General features: G+C 39.4%; 1 protein-coding gene across 1 annotated transcript; it reads right to left on the reverse strand.

Moving 5' to 3' along the window:
* Nucleotides 1–8,407: 8,407 nt before the first annotated feature.
* EDARADD (EDAR associated death domain) lies at nucleotides 8,408–24,834 on the reverse strand. Its single transcript, XM_018085025.2, has 6 exons — nucleotides 24,441–24,834; nucleotides 20,371–20,432; nucleotides 18,568–18,607; nucleotides 15,546–15,634; nucleotides 12,783–12,828; nucleotides 8,408–10,289 (listed from the first exon to the last, which is right to left on the reverse strand). The coding sequence occupies exons 1-6, from the start codon at nucleotides 24,832–24,834 to the stop codon at nucleotides 9,913–9,915; spliced, it is 1,008 nt and encodes a 335-aa protein (XP_017940514.2). The 3' UTR covers nucleotides 8,408–9,912.
* Nucleotides 24,835–25,796: the final 962 nt, after the last annotated feature.

Below are 25,796 nucleotides of genomic sequence, written 5' to 3' on the forward strand. Positions count from 1 at the left end.
TGGACACAGTACTCCGGATGGAGCCTCACTACGGCCAAGTAGAAGGGAAGGATCACCTCCCTCAACCTACTGACCACACTATTGTGGGTCATCGATGCACCCCAGGGTACCTTTGGCCCTCCTGGTCATGAGGGCATACTGCTGGTTCATGGTCATCTTGTCTACCACCAATACTCCCAGGTTCTTCTCAGCAGAGCTGCTCTCTAGTAGGTCAGCCCCCAACCTGAACTGGTACTTGGGGTTTTTCCTCCCCAGATGCAGGACCCTACACTTGCCCTTATAGAACCTCATTACATTTCTCTCTGCCCAACTCTCCAGCCTCTCCAGTGACCCGTGATGACTGTGGTCATCTCTTGTGACCAGATCCAAATGCAGTTTCAAAGCTCATACTGGGTCATTTGCTGCCCCAGGACCTTTGTGTTTCTGAAACCTGGAAATTTTACACCCACACTCGATCTTATACCCACTGCCCCAAGGCTGTGCTTGCATCCTCCTCTTCCCTCACAGGCGTCACTACGAGCAGTTTTGGCAGTTTTGGTCTAGTAAGCAGAAAGGACAGTGAAGCCCCATATAGTTTTACAGCTCATGATGTGTAGCAACAAGCTGCTCAGAGAAGCACAACTTAAAGTTCCCCCTCTTCACATGCTGGATGGAAGAAAGATGAGCACAAAAATAAAGGTTGCAATACAAAAGGCCCACAAAATTAAATTACCTTATCCTATTCAATTACAGGCATTCGGTATTTCTTTGCCTTGCAAAAATGTGGCTCTAGCAAAGTTAGAATACTATTCAGCACTGTTGTCTCAAAGACCATTACCATATCTTAGCTAGATAATATCCAGTCTTCTATTCTACAATTAACCAGCACAAAACCCCTCCATCCCAAACCATATCTACTTGCTAGAATCCTGCTGATAGTTGTAAGATTGCTGCTTTAAAGGGTATATCAGCTCAGTTATATCAGATTTGAAGGATTCGTTCACAGAAGGGTGTGATAACACGTCTTTTGAGAAGAACTGCAGAAATGAGCTATTCAGATTAAAAAGTAGCAAAGCACATTGCTTGGGAAAAGAGAGCTTAGAATCATGCGTGGCTTTGAGAGAGGACTGAGAACCAGTCAGGTGCTAACAAAAAGCTCACTATTCAACTGTTCTACATCATTCCCAGGCACTATTTAAAAAGAGAATAAATAAAAGGTCCTAGAGCCTGAACTATCACTTAGTTTCTCTTTGAAGCTATTTTATCCAGGTATTCTAGTTTAAAGAGTAGAAAGCTTTGATAAAACCAGACAGACAGAAGTACATGAAATACATTCAGTTCTCAGTATTAGAAAGTAACCTCAAAGCAGGTTTGAAAGTTCAGGTCAAACAACAGGGACAGAAAAGATGCTGAAAGGCTGGAATAAAAAGATACGATAATGAAAGGAGGAGCAATAAGTGGAACTGTTTCTAGAACCATAGAAAATAAAGTTTTACTGCTTTACTACTTCTTACTCAGGGCTCTCCTACATTTGGGAAGAAACAATCCAAAGGAAGTACAGTGATTTAAACTATGCACCAGTTCTTTACTTAAACAGAACAGCTGTTTGATTAACATGCTGATTTTTAGGCTGAGTCATAGGCAGCTTATGAAATTTGCAGGAAAATCCCTATTTCAGCTCCCAAACCTGATGCACCATTGGCAATGAGTCAGTTGGATTACAGCTTCAGCAGCCTTGTACTACACTCCTGTTGCTTCGTTCACAGACTGCCATTTTCCTGCTGATTTCTTGCAACAAATAACAAAGTCTTTCCTTATTTCCACTGCCCAAGTCCAAATTCAGGTTTTAGCTTTTAAAGTTACAATTTGACATTACTGGGACTGTGTATTATCCTGTCAGCATAGTCTGACTTCACATGTTCCAGCAGAATTTTGCTTGCTGGAGAAATAGAAATGCTCTGTCAGGAGCAATGCAGACAATTTCAGTTGAAGCAAATTTAGCAGCTGTTCTTGGCCAAAAGGTAGCATTTGAAGGAGGACGCTGTTACCCTTCGGAAATTTTACCTGCCTTTCCTGCCCCAACTACAAGTACTGGCAGAGGAATTTAATCACAAAACACTGGCATATCTTGCATATTCCCTTTTGGATGCCAAGAACTGTTTTGATTCATCTCACTGAAAACTGAAATGTGATCTTTTACAGATTCAGCTTTTCATTCTGTTTTCCTTTTCCATTTTGGAGAAAAGATAGACTTATCACTTGAGCATCAGTATCAGACCACAATCCACTAATTAGAACAGACTGAAGGTGTCTAGCACAATTTTACACAGAGCTGCTGGATCTATGTTACTGAGTCTAATAGTGACAATGAATTTAGTTTAGATAAATATAGTGCTCACTGAATCTGTTGTCAGCAAACTGGATTTGATACAGTTTGTTATATCACCTGTATAACTGTACCATGCTTCAGCGTAAGCTTCCAACAGCAACATAGGCCATGCTAATAACATGCTTACTCAGAAAGCTGGGAAAATTAAACTAAGCTGATGTCCAGACTCTTTTTTTAACTACTTTTCACATAGTCAGCTGGCTTAACAAACATCACTTTGTTGGATAGAAAAGAGTACAATCATAGACCCTTTTGAGCCCTCCTGTAATTTAGCGGTTAAGGAGCCCCTATATTTGCTCCATTCTTCCTGCCATAAACACATCTTACATCTGCACTTCTCCAAAGCAGAGGCTGGTGCCTTCCCTGCTGGGCAGCCGGGCTGCATCCAACCTGCAGCAGACTCAGCAGCATTACAAGCTGCCCAGTCCTTGTGAGTCACTCACCTCAGCAGTGCTCTTGGCTCTGCTAGCTGCCTTAGCTATTTGCTGCCAATCAGCTACCTGCTCCTGCTCTCCAGTCCCTCTTACTTTTCAGCACAGTGTCATAAAGTACATCATTACATGCTATCCTACTTCCTCAAAGGAGACTTCTCAAGCAGACCTCCTGTCCTTGCAGCCAAGCCTGTATCTCTCAGGGCAGCAAGCCATTGTCCAAAGTCAGGGTAACAGCATATGTAGTCGCACTTACCTGGCCCAATATTTTATGCCCAGTTCCAATTACAAAATTTCCACCAGTAATGGAATTCCCTACACTTGACACAAGATGCATACAGTACCATTACAGCTTCCTACGTTCAGCTGTTGAGGTTAGTACAAGACATCTGTGGTCCAGTAGAGATGAAACTGGCTGTACCACATCAAGTCAAAAGGTCACGAACTCAGACCATTACAGAGAGTGGCTGCCTGGAGGAGCAGAGAGAAAGCCAAAGGAAACACACAGCACACACACAGCTTCTGACCATCAGCCGTTTAGGACTTTCTGATCCAGAGGTTACAATTGCACCATCTTACTGTATAAGCAGACCATGAATTTGCCCAATTCATTTTAAAGTCAAGGATACCACTTTTGGGCCTCCACAACACTCTCCACAGCAGCATATAATATGTTTTAATGACTCATTGTCTGAATAGCCTGCAAGATAAATACTGTCCTGAACCAGAACTGTACAAATATCACTTACATGGTAATCTGCCACTATGACTATTCAATACTAATAACTTCAATGGCTCTCTGCAGGTCCCATCAAGAGTTCTTAACAGGCTAGTAACAGATCTAAAATATGCATTATGACAAGTTTGTTTATCCTTGGCCCAAAGCTGATGGATACACACATTATCTAGCTTTGCAGTGGGGCAACTGAAGTAGGCTACTAATTTCCATTAAGGAACCTCCCCACCGAAAGTTACTCTCAGCTAATCTCTTTTATATTGTTGTGTGGTACCAGAATAACTGTAATTTCTTCCCCTAGTTAATACAGTACTACAGGCCACAGGGATAAAGCATCCAACACAATGTACTGTTCAGCAGAAACTTTATGTGTAAGGACTTCATATGATCTCAAAAGACTGACACTGTTGTGTCTTTCACAGTTTTAGTGGAGCTGTTTGTACATTACAGCATTTTCTGAAGGAAATTATTCCCCTAGCTTCTTTGAAAGGCTTTAGATTCCAGCAGGACATGAGTCACCACTTCTTGGTACACCAACATTAAAATTTCAGTTGACAGTCCAGCTGGCTCAGCTTTTATTTAGCTATAAGTTAATTGGTGGCCTTCTATAACTATTCCTTGATAAGTCAATACTTAGCTCCAATGTTCATTCAGAGCTTCCAGTTTTCAGTTTAAAGCTTACAAATCACAAGGAACAAAATAAAAAGTTGTGGGTTTTTTAATGGGCTTACACATTCAAAAGCTTAAAATGCTACTGCCACTTCAGAAACTAATAAGTAATCTATTTTTTTGTTGCAATGCCTACTTTTTAAGGCAAAATGTTGAAGAGAATCATAAGAGCAAACAAGATATAGAAGAGATACAAGGGCCAAAGGACAAACAAGTTACAGAGAAGTAAACAGTCCTTTTTAAAACCCATTCTAAGCCATATAACCCTTAAAACATATTCACCCCTTCTTTTTTAAATCAGTCACACAACACTCTAGGATTTTTCAAGTAGTCAGGATCACTTCTTCCAACAGATACTAGAGCAAAGCTGTCCCTGTCTGCATCGCAACCCCCTACACCCCCCCCAGGTGGTTGTGCCACGATCTGCACATAGTGCTTCAGTCCCTACCTACCTAGGGAGATAAGAAAGAAGCAACATCATGTATTTGTGCAAAAGGGAAAACTGTCTGATGAGACTGTGACCAAAGGCAAGATCCCTAGGACTTGACCTTCACACCTTCATCATCAGCATTGCAGTTGCCCTTACATCCCCCTGGTGGGTCTCTGCAGTTACAGATGAGCTCACCTGCACTTAACACTCCTGCATTTTCAAAGAAAAAGTGAGAAGGCTGTAGTATCACTTCTCACCACAAGATGGTAGGTGTTTTCTGATCGTTAGAGAAGAACAGGCTTTCAATAGACCTTTGAGTTGGTGAACTCCTCCGCTTCAGAGAAAGCAGAGGCAAAAGTAAATTAGGACAAAAAAATGTGTTTATTGTGAATGAACTGAAGTAGGGGAAGCTGACATATATTGGGTGCAAAGACAAAAATAAATCCTCGGCTTAGATTCAAGATATTATTACTACTGTAAAGATTTGGGTGCCCCTTTCTCATCCTGGCTCTTTCTGTTAAGGATTTTTATAATTGGGTAAATGTCTTTTACCAACAACATCAAACTCTGGTTATTTTTGAAGACAAAAAACCATTCCCAAACTAAACACTGGGTAATTTTGAAGCAAACTCATAATGGAAAAAAAAAAGCCCATTAATGTGGCTATGTAAAATTGTGTATCTATCTCATGCTGTACACAGATACACAGAAACACATTTATTATCCAAGTTACTAAAACATTTGGCCTTGTTTCTGGAATTCCTCAATAAAAGTTGAAAGAGATAATTAACTAAGATTTTCAGTCATGGGACCTATTTCTGTATATACATCAGAAGAAAGAGTACATTAACACCATAGATGTTATTTCTCACCAATCATTTATAATAGAAGCTACTTCTTTCTCATCTCTTCTACAATTTCAATCTTCATCTTCATCGCACTGTGAAGGCCAGTAAACAAAGCCTGAAAAAAATTCAACACAGCAATTCTTTCATGTTCCAAAAGGCTAAAGCCAACCTTGCTGATTCCGTCATAACAAGACTTGCACAGCTCTCTCTGACATTTAAGAATCCCACGACTCTCATTACCACAATAACAAATACATATTTATCCAAAAGACTTGCCTTTGAAATCAAGAATCACCATTTTACAAACATAAAATGCAGAGATCGAACAAGCTAGTAAGTCTGTCCAGTAGTTTAACTGCCCCTCTGCCCCTAGTAAAAAGTACAGCAAACCTTTCCCAAAGCTGCAAACTTCTCTTTGTGATCAGTTTCTTTTAAGATGGAATCAGTCCCAGTCCTTGACAAAAATAGAGGCAACCAAATACTACAGACTCCACCTTTCCAAATAAGTTCTTCTTAGTGCTGCTTATATTCAGCCTGTCTGACCAGTAGATCCATACATTCCCTATCTACTTAAGGCCAACTGACTATAGCCATGCAATCAAGACTAGCTGAACTCAGGGGCTAGACAAAGCACTTTGCTGTCAAAACAGGTAACAAGCCCAAGTCATCATTTAATGGTGCTCTGTCCTTCTGTCCAAAACTGACCCAAAACTTAAAGTTTACAAAATATATTGAAATTAGTTATGAATAACGAATTGCTTTGCCTTCATGGACAGAAGAACATGATATGCTGCAAAAATTACACAAGCAGGCTGTTCTGTAAGTTATTATAAATGCCATGCACTTTCTTTGACCTTGTTTAAACAATTCTGCTGTCTGACAAATAATTTCCAACCATGGCTGGCCATAAGTCAGCCTAACTTAAACAACCATATATCAGAATTTACTTTTTTTTTTCCTCTTGCTAACAGCTTCACTTGGAATTGTGGGAGGCAGTTTGAGACAGTGAAAAACATGCAGTCTCTTGCACAAAGTGCTGCCCAGGCAGAGTTGTAGATCTCCGTCATTCAGTAGTGGTTTGGGAAGAAGTCTGGTTTACAGTTGCTGTACAACTTATTTTGAAGCAAGCATCTTGGGCCATGCTGACTACCCTATCCTTTACAGTAGGCTTCCAAAGGACAGTCCCAAATCCACCCTGCATTCCTCCTCACAGATAAAAAGGAAGTGCATGCAGTGAGTGAGGCAACTGAACACTGTCACTGTTTTGCTGGGAATGCCCCACAGCAAAACTTGGTGCTCCTGGAGCACAGCACTGGAAGTTTGCCCTGGAAGAACAGTTATTAAGCTCATTAGGTCTTAGACAAAGCTGCAGGAATGAGAGAATACAGGGGCTTGGGCAGTTTCATAGAAGCTAAAGTGGGTGGGAGAGGCCATTAGTAATCCTCCAGGCACAGAAATAGCAGCCAAAAAACTGGAAATCCCTGAAGGGAGAGCAGGTCTCATATGGGAATAGGAGAAAGATATAAAAGAATAAAACTGATAGCCTATTAGAGCCTTTTTAGTGTCCATTACTGGTTATTAATTTAGGGAAAGTTCATCCACTATAGGTTTCATACCTCTCTATAGTTAGTAACTCCACTGCAAGTGTCTAGATAAACCTCTCTTTTTATCATCTTACCAAAATTAACTTATTTTTCATATGGAATAGATTAAAAAATGCATCTTCCTTTCTTGAACAGCAGTACCTCTTGCAAACATAAGTGCTTTAAGGAGTCATGAATTTCATATATAAGACGTTTTTTACACCCCACAACTAGTTGATACTTCAGTGGTTCCAAGGTGACTGGTGAGAAAGAAAACAGCTGTGTTCCTAGCTGTAATAAAAACAAAAACAATAAAGTAAAACATTGACAATCTATATTTCTTTAAAAATAGTATACATTATAACAGAAGATATAAGAATAAACTGAACACTCAGACCCAATATCTTGTAAAAAGATATAAAACTAAGAAAAAAAGAAGTGTGTACATCTCCATTTACGACATACAAAGAGGAAGAAAAGTATTTCAAGTATACTAACAAATCCAGTGTGTGGTGCAGTTTAAGGCTAATATTTTCAACCTTCAGAGCTGAATTTATGCAGAATCCACATATGTACTCTCAGAAGCAGCTTTATTTCCATTAAACATGAATCCTTGCAGCTGACATTGAGTTTTCAAGAGCTTTGAGGGATCACAGCTCATCTCCAGAAGACATCATCATTTCTTAAAAATTTTACAAGTTTTAGCCAGGAAATGGGAAGAGGGGTAGATTTCAGTTGAACACATTGATTCAGGAATGCTGCTGCATCATTTTGTATTCCCATTCTGAGTCTTAGGTGAGGGTTCCAGCTCCTTGCTGGACTGGATCTACCAAAGCAAAGCATATTATAATACCACGCACATATAGCTGTGGTAAGTTATGGGAGGGAAGAGCCTTTGGCATACATGCCAGCACTCATCACTCAGAGGAAAAACTTAACACACAGACATACAATCCTGAATCATGCATGCAGTTGGCCCAGGGTATGGGGATTTTGTTGGACAAGCTGCATTATGAGCTGTTTGCATGTAGGCAGTGGATACCTCTGTAGGAACTGAAAATAGCAAAGAGCCCAGCCACAACAATAGTCCTCGAAGCTGAATCTGGAGCATTAACTTAGGACAGAAGATTATTTGCAAAAGTTAGAGTTAACAGACATCTATCAGGAAACCCCAGTACCTGGAAGAGGAATGCAAAACATATGAATTGCAGCCCCAACAAGATACAGCAGTACGACTTCCTCCTTAAAATACAGATAGAAAACTAAAGAGTTCTAAACAGGTGCAGCTTTTTTGAGGAATCATTAAAAAAAAGTTATTAAAAATTCCAGACTTTTCTAAAAAATTCAAACCTCAAATTTAGGTCACTCTTTTCACCTTGAAACAAGATTTTCAGCTTCTGGAAGTCACTAACATAAACTTAATTTATGCCACCCCAGAACTAATGCCTGACACTGAAAATGTTCATCTTTACTTCCAGCCCCTCTGTTAACCATATCACTCAGCATTTACAGTAAAGTATTACTAGAGGTTCTTTTTCATTCTCTTACAATAAGAAAGTCAGTATACAGCATTAGACTTCCCTCAGCTTTGCTACTAATTCTTATTATTTCTACTAGAGAAAAGTAATCAGCGTATCAACCTGCAACCCATTCTAGTTTTACCCCATGTCTTGACATACCATTCACCAGTGCTTTGGTATATACACCTATGTACATACTAGTATTGTCTGAGATGTCAGAAGAATGGTAGGAAAAAGACCAATTTCTGAAATACTTAAATTGTAAACAGTGTAATTCAGAGTATCAAAATCCTTTGAAAAACATCAGTCTAAACCACTTGTAAGTGCTTTAATAACCATCCACCTGGACTGTAGGTGAATTCACCTGGTAATTTCCCATTAGAGTGGCTCTAATCAATACACAGTGCTAGTTTCACACAGGTGTGCAACTACCTTGGTGTGGGGCAGAAAGTAGGTCAACCCACAGGACTGTGAAGAAAACCACAGCCTGTGAAAAGGGAAGTTATAGTCAATACTAACGATACCCTGTGAGTGATAAGGCTTACACAGCCTCTCACACTGGAAAGTGAGAGGCATTTGATACCTGCACTCAGAGTATACACTGTCTTCAAAACTTTGGAAAATAATTTTAAGTATAGAGCATTTTAATTAGTTTTTTTTTACCCCTAGAGATTATGGGTTGGAAAGTCTCTCTGAATTGCATGATTTCTTCATAGGGCAAATATATTCTTGTTTATAAAAGAGACTTAAAGCTTAACTTGCTCAAATGTGATGTTGAAACATTGAATTAATTGTAACATGCAAATCCAAATTGCTGCTTGGAACGCTGAGGTGTTCCTGTGCCAAAAACAGCATCACAAAGCTTAAAAAAAACCCAAAAAATGAAAAAAAATACACCTCATCTTCTACTAGGTAGAAGAGACAAAACTGTGAAAGGGTTACCAGAAAGGCCAAGAGACTTGCCTTCTAATTGTGGCTTTCCCAATAGCAACAGAACACAGCTGACATGGTTCACAACTGCTGCAGTAAAACCAGCAGTCTGGCTTTTTCAATCCTCTTCTGCTTAGGAAGCCTACCAACAGCAGCAAAGAAGCTGAAGGAATTTGTAGGTTCAAGAACACAACCTGGATGATTCCCTCTCCTTTTGGAATACTATCTTTGCAACCCTGAGGGTACAGAGCATACATATGTGTATACAGTAGATAAGGCTTACACAGTATACAAACTGTCAGTACAGGCTTTCTCTCTCTTGCAAGGGAAACTTCCAATGTATTAGTGGCAGCTAGTCCCAGCATTTAACATGTACAGACTGACAACTTTCTTTGACCTAGAAGTCATTCTGGTAAGTTCTGTTCCCTCTCTTGGGCCATTCCTCCTCCACCCATTTCAGCAGCACTTTCACAACATCAATTCTCTTATAAAATTTACAGAGATCAATCAGCTGTTCCACAGTCCGGTCACTATTCCGTAGCAAGAACTCCAAGGTGGGACTCTGGGGCTTTTGTTCAAGGAAACACAATTCATCATAAGTCATCCCCCATTTGCTTGCTAAATTTCTCCAGTTTTTCACTGTTGGGTGGCAGGGATCCAGCTTTAGCCTCACTGTGTACAACAAGTCCTCATCATTGAGCATGTCACTGATGGTTGGTGCACGGAATAAGCACAGGGAGCAGGTGACATTTTCCTTGCAGGTTTTCTTGAGATCTGCAGTGAAAACCATTACATGAGGAGAAGTTAAGATCTATTGCTGTGGTTTCACCGGGAACTAAAAGTTAAAAGCATAAATGGTTGAAGAATATTATGTTCCTGTGAATCACTTCTGAAGAAGTCAGAACAGTGACATGCAATGCCTTTCCTTATGAAGAACTCATGACATTAACTTTCTAAAACTTCTCTCTTCACTATGCTCAGTGGCTTTAATCAAAAGGACAGTAATTTTGAAAGCACCATATTTATACTTTTATAGAAAAGACATGGGATTCAATGCAGTGTGTGGGCTAGGATATTCCATTTTTGTGTTTTTGGAACTATGTTGCTTCCTCGAATTTGCCATAATTCCTGCCTACATCACCAACAGGATTATGCATGCATTTCGTGCATCTTGCATACATGTTGTAGGATAAAGGAAAAGGTTTTGCATTTCTGATCTGCTCCCTTCATAGCAACATGAAATACGTGCCCCACAAGAATCTCTTCTGACAGTTCCAAACACCTAGTACTTTAGCACAATGAAAAAGTGCTAAACATTCCTTTGCTTTGTAAGGGCTCCTACAATAAAAGCTGTCCCTATTCTACCAAGGAAGCCCATTTGAAATGTGCATTATGGAAAGGAATAAAGTGCATACTCTTCAATGCGTGAGAAAAATAAAAATATCAAGTTGCTGGAAGGAGGTGGTGATATGTTCTAAAATCTGCATCAAATACCAAAAATCATCATTTAGAGGTCTCCTACGCACAACATTCAGTATCTCTGCAGCGCTGTGAACAATGTGGTGTTGTCAGACCAAATATATATATTTATAGCCCATAAAAGCATGTGGAATCCAGTGCTAGTCATACTTCTAGTTAAACACTAATACCAAAACCTTTAACACTGCAGTGATGTAGGACATGGAATCAGCATTTTGGCTGCAGATATGACGTTAACTCTCCCTGCTCCTTTTTGAAAGCAGGGAGAATTTGATCTCTCCAAATGGACACATTCTAGAAGCATTTTCTAAAGCTTCTGTACTCCAGCCTCACTGTACAGCTTTAAATAGGGAAGTAACTAGTCCTACTTGGGATGAGACTTTTTCAAAAAGGGGCTGCTATTAATCAAAACATTGATTAAGAACAACAGAAAACAGTGACACACAATTTACAAGTGCTGGATCAGAAGCCTGAGCTGTATCTCTGGCAAAGGACAAATCTGGTACTTAGTGTCATCTACTCATACAGACAACAGCATCTGTTAAGGTGGTTTGTTTGTGGGGTTTTGTGTTTGTTTTTTTTTTTAATTATTATTAATTTATTTGCAGTAATTTTTGTCAGATGGTGTGAAAAGTCCAGAAAGACCATCAAATAGTGAGCTGAATGCAGTGTCTGCATGCACTTTGTATTTTGTTTTTAAGGAAAGAACGGGCTATTGTTATTTTTGTAAAACTGCTCATCAGGCTGCTTTTTTAGCAGGCCAAAAACAACTTCTGGAGTTTTCAACAAGTTAGGACACGCAGCAACAACAGTGCTGCAGACACATAACTTCATACAAATGCTCAGATTCCCTGTTAAGGGTAAACGTGTTCTGGTGACATGTTTGCTCACAGGTATTCCACAGGCCTTACAGCTGTTCTCTAGAGAAATATGTATGTTAACTCTTCTGTTCTTCTTGTGCACCCTAAGCTCTTGCTGAAGTGAGACAAAATTTTCTTGCCTCATTCATACCAACATTTACTTATGCAAACAAGGCAAAATGAGTATAATCCAATCAAAGTTCTAGCTGAGCAAAAAGGGCAGGAGAGCACCCTATCTGAATTTCATCTTATTTACTCTGGCAGGGATTCCAGACTAAGTTTTATCCTCCAATAAAAGCAGGGAAGAAGAGGTAAAGAAAACACCCCTGTAAAAGGGCACAGTTATAAGTAAACAAAACTAAACCAACCTGCTTCTTGTGCTATACCATCTGCAAGACTATCAAAAGCATCAAAAAGAATCCTGCTTTTCTAAGATGCCCCGTGTTAGACACTGACAAGCAAATGACTGACCTACCCAACTAATTGCATGATCCTGATGCTACATGATAGGACAAGCTTCTTTTACTAATAGAAAACTTTCAGTTTCTCACTGTTAGACTGAGAGAACTGTATGTCATACACATACACACCCCTCCCACAGCAGAGCTCATACAGTTATGGGATAAGCCCCCACAGCCTACTGCCAGCTCTTGCTCTCTCCCAACAGCTATTTACAGATCACTTCTAAAAGTATATGTACTACATACATTTGAAAAGCCCAAGTTACACATTTTGTATGGTCTGCATTATTGATCACCAACCTCTCAGAACAAAGGGGAAGCTGTAAATGACACAGGTCATGAAATGAGGTCCACTAATACTAGTTACTCAGGCAGTTCTTGGTTATGACAAATAGCAATTTTTAATAAAGTACTTTCAAAGGAAATCTATGAATAAAATATGTAGAACAAGAAAGCTGACACGTTACCTGAAAGTGATTCGTCAGTATGGTTTTGCGTGTCTTTGTCTTCTGGCTACAAAGCAGAAAACAAATATAAATCAAAATAAAACAATGTACTTGATACCAGAATAGCTATTTGGCTAATTTGCAACTGGCAAGAGATTACTTACAAGTAGCTTGGGATTCTTTTAAAGTCAGACAGGGAATATATAATGTTCTGAGGAATTCCTGACAATCTGCAGTCTTCTCAGACAGGATTTCCATGCTTTGGCTCACAGAACTACCCTGTTGATTGTATTCACTGAACAATGTCACGATATGCTATAGCATTATATCTTTTGAATAATTTGTTCTTAATCCTCAACAGCTGTGGAACAATTTATATGGTTTGACTAAATATTTTTAAATGTTTTGTAATGAGAAAAAAACAAGGATTTTGCCTGTTGAATGCAGTAGTGAGGGATTGTTTCACTGATCCAGGAAAAGTGGGGGAGCTTTTTTTACAAACTTCTTTACACACATAGGAAGCTTTTTTAGGCAACATGTTGATTTGAACATTTCTGCTGGCTCAGATCTAACCCTCCTCCTGTTAGAAGTAAACATTCCCCCAGTGGTTTTTCGCTTGCTAATTAAACATAATGAAATTTCTTAGCAACTTAAGACTGTAACACACGTTGCAACCTTAAAATTCAACTACTTAGCAACAACTAAAAACTGGAAGACAGCCCTTGATCCTAGAACTGTGGGAAACTGCAACTCCCCTTATTTTAACTATGTGGGTGTGGAGCCAGGTGAAATAGCTTTCCTCTGTTGAGGATTTAAAGATGAAAGCAGAAGGGGATTTTCCCCTTAGATAGCTGCAGCAAAGTATTGTTGATTTTTTTGTATTGCGTCATTCTTCCAAAACTATCACAGCAGGCTTCTTAACATTTTGCAAGTTGTGCATGCAAACACAAGTCATTATATGGGTAAAAATATGGTGTAATAAGATACTCTATTCCTACCTGCTACACCCTCTTTACTAAGAAATCCATTAAAAATAGAATATAGGCACTTCCATTTGTTTTGGTGAACTTGCATATGTTCACAAAGGAAAAATTTGCATACTATTTTCAGCATTTCTTTATTCCTTGAAAACGTCAAGATCACACATGCAACATCAAAATGTCTGCTCTCTGCTGAAGAGAGATCTAACACTGCACTTGCCAATTGCAACAGGATAAGCGTTGCCATTATCTTCTACTAGTTTACTTTTCCACTGGCTCCATGACAGCTTTACCTGGACAATGCTTTTTAACTTAAAGTTGGCCTTCATGGCAACACGTGAGCACTCAAAGTTTAAGAAAAACTAAATATAAAGATCCTGATTATAGTCATTGTCTCCACTCCCACAAATTCCTTAAAAAAGCAGAATATTATTACTGAGCCCTGAGGAGCAAACTCCCAGAAGGATAACCCACTGGGAGAAAGATGAACTTCCCAGAACAGCTCAGCCTCCCCAGAGATCTACTTCAAAAGACACAAATAAGCAAATTATAAAAAAAAAAAAAAGCAGATGCTGTTCACTTAGTTGCTATCCTGACCTTCAGTAACATTTCTTGGACTTTATGAACTCATGAAAGTTCAAACTGTATTGTGAAAGCTGATGCCTAAATGCCTTTATGTCATTATACACGTCTTGTGATAAAAAAATTAACAAGAGTGGGCAGTATGGCAAAATGTACAAAGTAAAGCAGGGAGACTTACCTGTGCCATACATCTGTTTTCAAAATTCATATTTTTACCAATCAGTCATTATCCACTTTTATCAAGTCAGATGCACTCGGGTTTATTCAAGATAATTTTCTTGTAATGTAATTGCAATAAGACAATGTAGTGTTACTGCCCATGAAATGAAGGCATTTTTAAGCCCACAGTGAAGATCCTCAACCTCTATGGATCTAATCAAAACCATAAACCTAAGCACAGTCTGAAGGTAAGCAGAAAGTTTTCCAGCTCTGTGGAATCATTAACACCCTGATACACTGAATTATCTTTATAGTGATTCTAAGCTGTCAATAAATGCTCTCTTCTTGATGATGGGAATGAACCGTTACCTCCATCATCTGTGAAATGCATACCAAACCCATGTTTGTTTCTGATGAAATTCAGCTGGGACTCTGGCATAAGGAACTCCTTTTAATTCTTCGTCTCGCTGGAAAATGCTCATTCATTTCTCTTCTCCAAGTTTTCTGCTCAACCCAAAGAGAATCAATTTGAAATTCAGCAAATAACATTCACTTGAAATATGATAACCATGGAGCATGGGAGTCACTCAGTATTGTCCATTCTATGGCAATGTAAGATGTCACAAATAATGGAGGGTGTTTCAACTATGGGAAGAGCAGTGTCCCAAAATCAAAGCAAAATGGTCAAATGCCTCCCTAAGGGCAAAACCTAGGATTCCTTACTTCTTCACTTATTCTCTGCCCTGGCTCTATTTTCAACAGGAAAGAGGGACAGCATGCATGACAAAGCCTTAACTATTTGCTGTCTCTTCTTCAGAGCATCTACACACTAATCAAAACCTATTTAAACTAAAAAGTGTATGTTAATGATAAAATAACCTTTCTTCTGCTTTTCTCCACAAAAAACTCACTTCATTGAACGCTTGGAAAGAGAGCCTATTTCTGGTCTCTTTTACTGAGTAATTCTGTGCTCTCCAGATACAATCTGAAAATATATTTATTTGTTAAAATACTTAATCTAAGAGCAATAACTTATTTCATATTCAAGTATCATTTTTCTTACCTGTTGGATTAGGCTAGAATCTGGTGTAAGGGTCTTGATGTTCACAGATGCAATTTCCAATGTAACTTGATCTGTAAGGTATTCTTCATCTAAGACAAAGAGTGTGAAACACTGGTCTTCCACTCAAATACAAATTTAAATAGTAAGACTATCAAACATAAATTATAGGTGTCTAACACACAAAATTTAACTCCATATCATGATCAAGCACTGGAAATTGCTAGATTAAAAGATGAAAATATTAAATCAGCAGAGATTGTAACAATAATGCAGAGCATGACTGTGCAAAGAAATATAATCCTTGCAGAGATTAGCTATTAGAGTAGCAGTTATTTTCTAAACAAACACCACACTACTTTTAAAGCAAGAGTCATGTTCTTCTTTCAGAAAGCTGACTACAGGATAAATACATCAAAGTAGGCTGAGGATGATTATCACAAGTCACTATAGTTTTTGTTTTGCTTTTCTCATCACACAGTGACAGTTGTTTAAATATATACCACATAAATAATTACTTTTTATTCTGCCCCTTTGTGAACTGGGCTCGTCCTGCTTATTTCTACTGCACAGGAATTTTCTGAAGCACTGAAATAATCCATTTCAAAGTGTGTTTATCAACTGCCTGAGACTCCACTGAAAAGCACGGCATTCCCCATTACAGCACAAACTCTATTAACCTTTCAGGCATCACTTCAGCCCTCAAAATGGGACAGAAGGGATACATAAACCCTTTGTGAACCTTGTGCAAATAGACAAATTCCACTCAGCATGATTAATAAGGTCCTACTCATCACACCATTTCCATCATTCCCGTGGGTCAGATGCTAACCAACCATTAATACAAGCTTAAAAGAGGTTATATTCCACATGTTTTTACACAAATGAATGCTCCATGGTGCTGACTACATTTGTAGTGCTGGTACATTTCCATTTGCTGTTTGCCTAGTGGTAAGATCTCATTAAAGAATATCTATTAGCTTTATCAATCATCAGATAACAGAAAGAAGACACATTTCCTTATCTCACTCAATAAATTTATCTGAATCACTTACACTTGCAAGAAAAAAACCCAAAATCATTATTTTCCTCTTTTTCTGGATTTATAAGACTGTTGAAACTTAAAGCCAAATAGTATTTCACCCCTAGCAGGGTCAATGTTTAGTAAGGCTTATAGTTATTCTTTATTACTGTAGGCCCAGAAACAATGACAAAAAAAAAACAAAATGAAAAAAAAAAAGTCTGTCTGAATATGAAGAGCATGGGCATCAAATTTGTGGAAACAGTACGTGTGAAATTTGGTCTAAATTTGAGTGAAGGTTGAATTATAATCAAATCATGATAAGCATTAAGACTACCCCTGCAAGATAAAAAGTTCCCATATCTCCCCTTTATTTCATAATCAGTAGAGGGTGCCAAGAACTTTAATAAATTATGGACTCAAAATGGCCCATTAATTAATTGAGCTCTAAAAGCAACAGTCACTCTCACCAATGTACTGTCTGATCAAACATTACATCTGAAGCAAACATAATTGTGTGTTACACAGAATCAGACCTACACATCTGTTATGCCTTTTATCTCACAGGTTCATATTTCTAAGTCTGTATTTTTACAGAAATAGTTATGAAAAGTCATTCTCAGAAAAAAAATTGAAATAATGGAAATGAATGGAATATTAAGAGGAATTTGTATCACTTTCAACTACAAAGGGGGAATGTCAAGCTATATTTTTATATTAGTACTTCCATCTTCTTACACGTAGCAAGAGGAAGCTGAAACTAAAACTAAATATAAACTGTGTTCACTTCCTTTCATGCTGACATTTCTACTTACGTCTTAACTTTCCTTTTTAAATTAAATGCATTTAAAACATGCAATTTCAGATTTCAAACCACTTTGACAAATTTAAAATTTAGGAATTATCTAATTAATTTTGAGGAGAACCTAATGTCATGGGTGAAATAAAAAACAGGACATGGAAAAGAATGCTACAGTGTAATTGCTTTAGTGCTAAAAAACAATTTTGAATGACCAAACCACCTGCTGCAAATAAGGAGAAAGCAGTTTATGATTTCAAAGTCTTCATCCTGTGTTATACTTCCTTACTGAGCATCACTTCTGAAAAGATGCTCATTTCCTCTAGCTGGCTTCTTTAAGTCCCCAAAATAACCTCTGACCTTTCTCTAAACCCAGTCATATACTGCTCACACTCCTCAACAAAAGTTTCCATTGTGACTAGCTCCTGCTTAGTTTTCTGTGTCTGTCCCGTTGCAGACCTGCTGTGCAACACAGGACAGAGACACACTATCTGCAGAGGCCTTCTCAACTGAGCCCCTGCCCAGGCATTCCCTGGACAAAGCCCAGTGGTGAAGCCTGGAATGACAAAAAAAACCACCTCACATGTCAAGGAAACCATAAAGGGGATATTCACACTGTGTAATCCATGTAATTTACTTCAGTGCAATACAGAACCTGCCCTCCCTTTCTGCATTTTCAGTGAGGAGAGGCAACAACCTGTAAAGAGTTGACCTAATAGTAGGGTCCCAAGTAGATGGTATTAACATCTACTGAAGGCAAAGGATGGCACGAAGAGTTGCTTGGTTATAAGGCTGAGAATGCAATCAGAAGCAAAAGACCTGAAGGGTATTTCTTGATTTATTATTTCTGCCAACCTGAAAGCACTGGTAACCTCTTCAAAGCCACCTTCTAACACAATGATGTCTCTACCATCTGTTGTCTAAGCACTGTTCTTCAAAGTATTTTCCTTCCAGACTGAGAACCCAGATCTTCTGATGATAGTTTTAGACTGATTTTTAGATCAAAACTAAACTTTGGAAGGATATTTCAGAAGTTAAATATACACACCAAATTGACTTTAAAAATACAGAAGAGGACATTACATTTAAAACACACATCTAGGAAAAAGTATGAGTGTTTCAATCTTTGGATAACACCACCGGTTTTATTGCACGTAACGACACATATCTAGGACACCTGAATAGACAGAAGTCACAATACTTACCTTTAGGTACTCCTGTGTCTTGGACAGGATATTTTTCAGTCTGTCACAAAAAGGCAAGAAACACAGATACTTGTTATTTCAAATGTAATTGTGCTGGAGAAAGAGCATATAAAATCGTGTAATTATAGTTGCATCACTTAAGTTGCTACTAGTTGATGTGTTCACCATCAGATAGAGTAACACTACTTACGTGGTAACTGAGATGCTACTAGCAATTTTGATTAGCACATGCAAAAGTAATAGAGATTGCTGTGTTGCTACAGTATTTTTAAATGTATTACTTTCTAGTGAAATAGCAGAGATTGGGAAAGAAATTTTGCACTTAAGTAGCAAGATAATCTTGAAAAGGTAAGGCATACCAGGAGGAACAGAGATGATTTAAAATGCTTTTTTAGCAGATAGGAGCTTTTGATAAATTATTGTATTGGGGAAAAAAAAGAAAGAAATATTTGCCCCTTCTTTTCTAAACTTAAATAGTTAATTAAGATGCAATAGAAAATTATTGTTACTGAGTCTAAGGAGATAGTTACTGATTTCTGGGCATGTTATAACTTACTATTATGCCTGAAATCTACCTCCTTCCCTATGACCCTCACCCTTATGCAAAAGTAGGTGAGGCTTTTAAAGAAGCTCATAACCAAGTAAATGGATTAAAAGATCTTTTATGGTGGGGTTGTGTGTTAAAGAAACTTCATGTCTCAGACATAGCAACTTTCCCTCACCTTTAAAAAAAAATCTCCTTAGCAAAATACAGTATCTAATTTAGTCAGTCCACAAAAACAAAGACAAGTCTATAGTTTTTATTAAAACCTGCAAGCAAAAATGCAAATAAACATACTGCAATAATGGATAGCAGTGCAGCCTCAGCATTTAAGTACTAGTGAAATTTTCAGAGTTTCCTGCAGAGTCCCTGTTGCAAAGCTTCAAAATGGGAAGAAAACACCAAGACAAAGTAATAATTTGCTCACTTGCCATTCATAAAATAAACTAATGCATTTCAATCTGTTTACATAACTACATTTGACAATTGTCTTCCCTGGGGTACATGCCACTGTAAATTTTCCCCCAGAATAAATAATCCATAGCAACACTAAAAAAACAACACCAAACAAACAAAGAAAAAAATCCCCCCCCCAAAAAAAAACAAACAAAAAACCTCCAACCAAAAACAAAATAAACCTCCACATTTAAAAGACTTCATAGAATTCATATTACTTCTACCCCAGCAGATATACTCCTACCTCAGCATAAGACTGGCATGCTCGATATCCTAAGACACTTGTCCTAAGCGATGTTCCTCTGCCAGTAAGCACTAGAGGGCTCTGTTTGGTCCCTCCCTAGGTTCACCCGTGCCTGCCAAAGGCACTGCTCTTTGGTACTACCTTTCCACGAGTTCAACTCATCCGGCACAGGAAGGAATAACAGCTTAGTACAATTGAAATTATAGGTCCTAGGTGGGTTTTCTTATCCCTCCAAACTATATAGACAGAAGAATGTCAGCACCAATTTTTCTCGGTTCTTGGGAGTTTTTTAAATTAAAAAGATGGCACTATGGTAGCCTCTGGAGGCTATCCCATGGACAGCTCTGCTGACACCATCCAATTCAGCTGATGCACTGACTGGTATTTTTATTTACACTTTAACTGCACAAGGTTAGTAAATTAAAATTCGTTTATGCAATCATACAGATAAGCAAAATCCTTGTTTAGAGTTAGCATCCTTGAACGTTTTTACCTCACTTCTGCATTACATAACCATAGAGAGCTATAATAATTTGAACAGTATTAGACCAGAAACACATACCATTGTTAAGGAAAGAGTGCTTGGATCTGTATCCTCCACTGGCTCTTTTGCTGCATGATCTGCTGTAATAAGAAAGCTTTATCACTACATAATCATCAAAGTATTTCTGTCTGCCAATTCATATTTTGCTTCTTTGTCTGACCAAGATAAAGCACAACTATGCAGCCATTACATGCATTATGTCATTACATTTCCACAAGAAAACATGACAAACTGGAAAATGTCAGAGCACATAGACGAGAAACTACATGCAACAACAAAACCCAACTCTAAGCTAACAAAAAAAAGACTTACATGAAAACTATTTTTAGCTAAAAAAAAAAAAAATCACAAAACAATTCAGTAATAAAGAACAAAAGCTAGTAAATTTTCTAAAAGCTGAGTTCTGTTCTTCCAGTGACAGCACTCCATTTTCTCCTCAAAGAAATAATTCAAACAGGAAACATACCCACTACAACAAAAATTAATACTATTACAAACAGCGGATTGTAGTAACCTAATTAAAAAACATATTTGAGGAAAATATTATTTGTGTAAAATAGAATAATAAACTTCAACTATATGAACATCAAAGGAATACAAAAAATAAGTCTTCAAAGTACCTGCAGGTGAATCATGAACTGTCAACCCCTCTGCATCAGTGGCTACACTGACAAATAATAGGGAGGTACTTGCCACAAGTGCACAGAGAATCTAAAACAATCTTATACAGAAGTCAGGATTCAGAAAACCACTCCTGTAATTTAACATCCTCCTGTCATATTTTCGAAAAATGTCTTCTGATGATAAGTATCAATGTTCTCAAAAATTGAAAAGCATTTTAAATTATGTAGTAAGATCGTCATTCCATTTTTGTCACTCTCACTCAAAGTCCTTATACTTACTACAAGTACACATTAAAAGTTTTCAGGTGCAACCAGTAAGAGGTGATTGGAATCAATATTTGGCAATTACCTCCTCCCATATATAAAAAGTAATGCATTTAGAACGCAGTCCAAAAAATTAACTATAAAATGAACAGTAGAAACACTGAACCCCAAAATAGTACAGAAGTTACACAGACATTATTCTAACCAACTCAAATTTAGCATAATTTTATTTTGGAACCCACTGCTACAAATCTACTCAACACAATAGAACAAGCTAAAGTGTAAAAAATGCAAGACAGTCCAATATATTGAAAATAAAAAAGGTGGCAGCAGTGGGATAGAGCTGTTCTCCCTCCTGCTTCTGTGAGGCAGCCTCACCAGCAGCAGTTGCTGGGTGTCCAGTGTGGTGCCCAGCTCCTCTCTGTGATGCCAGGCAGAGCCTTTCTCAGCACTAGAGCCCACAGGAAATCCACAGGCGTTGTCCAGGCAAGTGGCACGTGATCAAAGGGGTCAGACGACAAGGCTTGAGCACAGTCTTTGCACAGAGACACACTGAATGTTTTGAAAAGGCAGGAGACTGAAATTTCAGATGAGCATTGTTCACACTGCAGTTTAGGAAGCCATATGCAAAAGAGGAAAAAAAAAACCCTACCAAAACCCTATATTCTTGTCACACATGCCCCTTTTGGTAAATATGAAATCCCTGCTCCAGAAACATGATATTAACAGAATGATCTGGATAAAGCCTTCCCCGATAGCAAGAGTCAGCACAAACTGAAGCACATAAACTTCCGAATTCAAATGCAGAGAGGATGAGAGTCAGCGGGATATAAGAAAATACAATAAGTTGTCATAAGACATTGCACAAAAGTAGGGCCAAAAATGGAGATTCTTTGTGGGAACTGTAGTTGAAAGCTGCAGAGGAACTGGAAAGGAAGCTGGGGCAAAGAGAAGCCCACACTGTAAAGGAAAGCTGAAAACAATGAAGCAGTGGCAACCAAAGGCTCTAGGCAAGAAGGCCAACCCAGGCATCCCTAGTCTCCCTGTTTTTCCATTCAAACCCAATGGCAAAGCATGCAACCAATGTAAGAGGAGCCTTGAGGCAGATGAAAGCAGACCCCATAGAATGCCCATGAACCTTGCTGGCTATGTAGCTATGGTAAGAGCTTCATCCCCTATCCTCTGTTACACCTCCAAGATATGACTAAGGTACATTATGGCACTGGTAACTCACTTTCTATGATCCAGAGGGAAGCACTGAAAAAATGGGAGAAGCTCCGAGAATACCGGCATTTGAAACAAGGACTGGACAAACTCCAGGATGTCTCTACAAGAGGTGATGGGGTCCCATGTGGTATCTTTGACTCCTGCTTTCTAGGTTCACTCAGAAACACACTCACATGAATCTATGACTCTGCATCTTTCTTGCTTAGTATCCACTCTGAAAAATATTTTAAAACTCTGTTTCTTTTCCTATACCTTAACTTCTTCCCTTTTTTTACAGTTCTTCATGATGAACAATGACTTCAATGTTTTTTAGGTTGCAGAGTACAACCAAGTCCAAACATTTTCTATAAGTGGTATGTATGTTTATGAATATTTATACCTAAGATTAAAGACTCAACATACTGGGCTGCAGATGATTCACTGTGGTCTTGTTGGCCACTGATAGTAAGCAGATAATCTGAAAACCAGACTTAATATTTAATTGTGAGTAACACAGTTAAAATGCCATGTCCCCTCTCTCTTTCCCACATATATCTCGCACAACATTCTGCAGCTCATGTCATATAGCTGGGCACAGGTGCACAAAGCAGCAGGGAGGAATGTTCTCTGTTTATCTCAAATGTAAACCATCCACAGTTTTGCATGCTGAAAGGCCAACAGGAAATGAAGGTATCATCTGACTGACTATTCAGTGCATATTGTCTGATTTCACAGTTACTTTCACAGACAGCTTCATACAATTACCTGGAATCCCGCAAAAAAATCACTATCACCGTACTCCCCACTGACAGCACACAGCCACTGGCCTACATTTACTTCCCCACTCTTCTACAGGGAACCACAAGTGAGTTGACTCAGATGGACGTAAATCAGCACATGCAAATTGTCTCGGACAGTCATAAGCCAGGTTCGATGGTTGCTTCCAAGGTTCATTTCTGCTTGCACACTGTTGCACCTGCACACTGCCCAGCGGCTGCTACAGCTCTGCCTGGGCCCATCCAGTATAACCAGTCTGCACGAAGAGCAGCCGACTTGTACCAATGCCCACCATTGCTCTCTGTTCAACACTGCTACTCCAATGGGGATGCAGTGCTGTGCACTTACCAGCACGAACAGTTTGTCAATTCTGTATCTGCTTTTCATCTTTGCATTGGAAGGAAGCCTGAAGGTGAGCTTCATAGACCTCAGCATTTTGACCTTTAAGCAGAGGGGATTCACAAAGCACTATGTAGCACAGATGGAATTCCCCCCCGTTAGTTTTTTCCTTGCAACACAGCCTTGACACTATCAGCAGTGAGTGAAACATATAAGGTGGACCATAGCTGGGTAGTTCAACCATGCACAAAAAGAGACCCCTTTCACACCAAGGCTGGGCACACACATTAATAGTTCAACTTCATACAACTTAAACAAAGTTATCACCCTAATACTAATGTTGTTAATAAAGATGAAAACCCTGTAACTCAAATCAATAATGGTTCTTTGACTAGAAGCACCTCAATTTCAGATTTTAGTAAGAGGAGGAAATATGGCAAATTGTATCAGAATAATCAGCTCTCTGAAAAAATCCTAGCCATCAGCACTTGTGCAGTTTTTTTAACTGTTAACTACTCAATATTTTGTCCCTGTCTGAGCAGATAAGTAGGGAAAAACTGTGATGCTGGCACACCTCAGATAAGGTACTCAATTCATTTGCTCCATTAGCTGTGTAAGTTAAAATGTGTGGACTTCCTAACCACCCAAACTCTGGGATCCTAAGAAAATGTCTTTTTACAAGTGTCTTTTTAACGTGCGGCTAACTAGCGCAAACTAACTTACACGCTAAGCACTGTAGCAGGCTTGACAAGACAGGTTGTACTAAATCACATCAGCAGAGCACATGATAAATTATTACCGCGCTTAATTAGCGTGTGCGGAGGGGGAAGGGAGCAACCAGCAAACTCTTTTTATCCCAGCCGGGGCTACGCTCCTCACCTGGCTCCCCTGAGCCGCGGCCCCGGGTCACACTAGCCCGCAGGTGGTCGCGGCGGGCCGCGCCCCGCACAGCGCCTGTCCCGGACCCGTGGGGGCCCCGGGAGCCGCCACCGCCCCTGGTGCACTCCGCCCGCCCGGCTCGCGGCGGGGTCCTCACCTGGGGGCAGGGGGTCCTGGCGGGCGGCCATGGGCGGGGCGGCGGTCCCGGTGCGAGGAACGCGCAGCGCCCGCCGACGTTGCCCGGAACCGCCGCCCCGCCGCGCCGCCCCCTTCCTGCACCGCCCCGCCGCAGGTAGGGCGCTCCCGCGAACGGGAGGGGGGGGGAGGAAAGGAGGGGAGGTCTCACACCTCGACGCCCGCAGGGATAGAGAGCGCGTCCGTCGGGAGCCCGCATTTCCCCGGGGGGAACACCGCGCTCCCGCGGATACGTCGAATTAACTGCTCCGGGCTCCCTAACACCACACACACAGGGTGAATATACGACTCCTCAAGTAATGCTAGTTTGGAGCTAAAGTCACTTCAACAACATAAAATCAAGTGCTCTCTCTCCTACTCTTACGGGTATTAACGCGCTCAAATCGCTGCCTTCAGACGGAGAAAGGCGGTCTCCATTAGGGTTCAAGGTGCTCCTGCGGATGGCTCAACGTGCACGGACAGAGTTTACCAACGCCGAGTATGGCAAAGCGACAATCATACACTGCGCTGGTTTCTCACAGATATTTAAAATTCGTCCTCTTTTGCTACAGTCACTTCCAATACCACGACGATGTTAAACTTTTGGATGTAATTGCTTTGGGACTCCACTGTCATCTCTGGCAAATTCTCTCACTTAAGGTTTCAGTATAAAAGTAATGCAGGTTTCTTAAATGGGGTCTGTGCATGAAATCGCTTTCCAAATGAGAAATATTATGTATTGCTATTTATTGTACCATATAAGCAAAAGAAGCCAGCATAACTGAATATGCCATTAGAAAGATCACATTTGACAGTAAGCCACCTGGCTCCTTTACTAACAAGGTAACTTTACAGACAGATTCTTTTCTGTTACACTGGGAGTTCTCCAATTCAGCCAAATGGATAACCAAAAGTCCATAAAGCATTAAAAAATGTTTTTCAATGGTTCTGTTATTGAATTTGAGAATTCTTGTAAAAGAATAAGTAGTTTGGAAGAGAGCTCTTACCTCTCAATCATCCTACCAGTGAAAGTACAGACATGGTATTTAGGAGATTCAGAGCATTGCCCTTATTTCATCTGAGATAAATGGGGCCTTCACCATTGGGTTATACACACAGACATGTACATATATATATTTATACATCTTAGTCTGTAACAAATGTGTAACAAATCACTAAGAT

The sequence above is a fragment of the Manacus vitellinus genome, unplaced genomic scaffold (genome assembly GCF_001715985.3).
Source record: "Manacus vitellinus isolate BGI_N305 unplaced genomic scaffold, ASM171598v3 scaffold_8_pilon, whole genome shotgun sequence".
NCBI lineage: Eukaryota > Metazoa > Chordata > Aves > Passeriformes > Pipridae > Manacus > Manacus vitellinus.

What these genes read in the sequence shown, in the direction of transcription:
- EDARADD (XM_018085025.2), bottom strand. Translation starts at nt 24,834, where the DNA reads ATGCGGGCTCCCGACGGACGCGCTCTCTATCCCTGCGGGCGTCGAGGT. An exon ending in CCGCGGCTCAGGGGAGCCAG is followed by an intron (nt 20,433 to 24,440) that starts GTGAGGAGCGTA and finishes TTCTTATTACAG; the next exon opens with CAGATCATGCAGCAAAAGAG. An exon ending in TACTGACGAATCACTTTCAG is followed by an intron (nt 10,290 to 12,782) that starts GTAACGTGTCAG and finishes TTTTCACTGCAG; the next exon opens with ATCTCAAGAAAACCTGCAAG.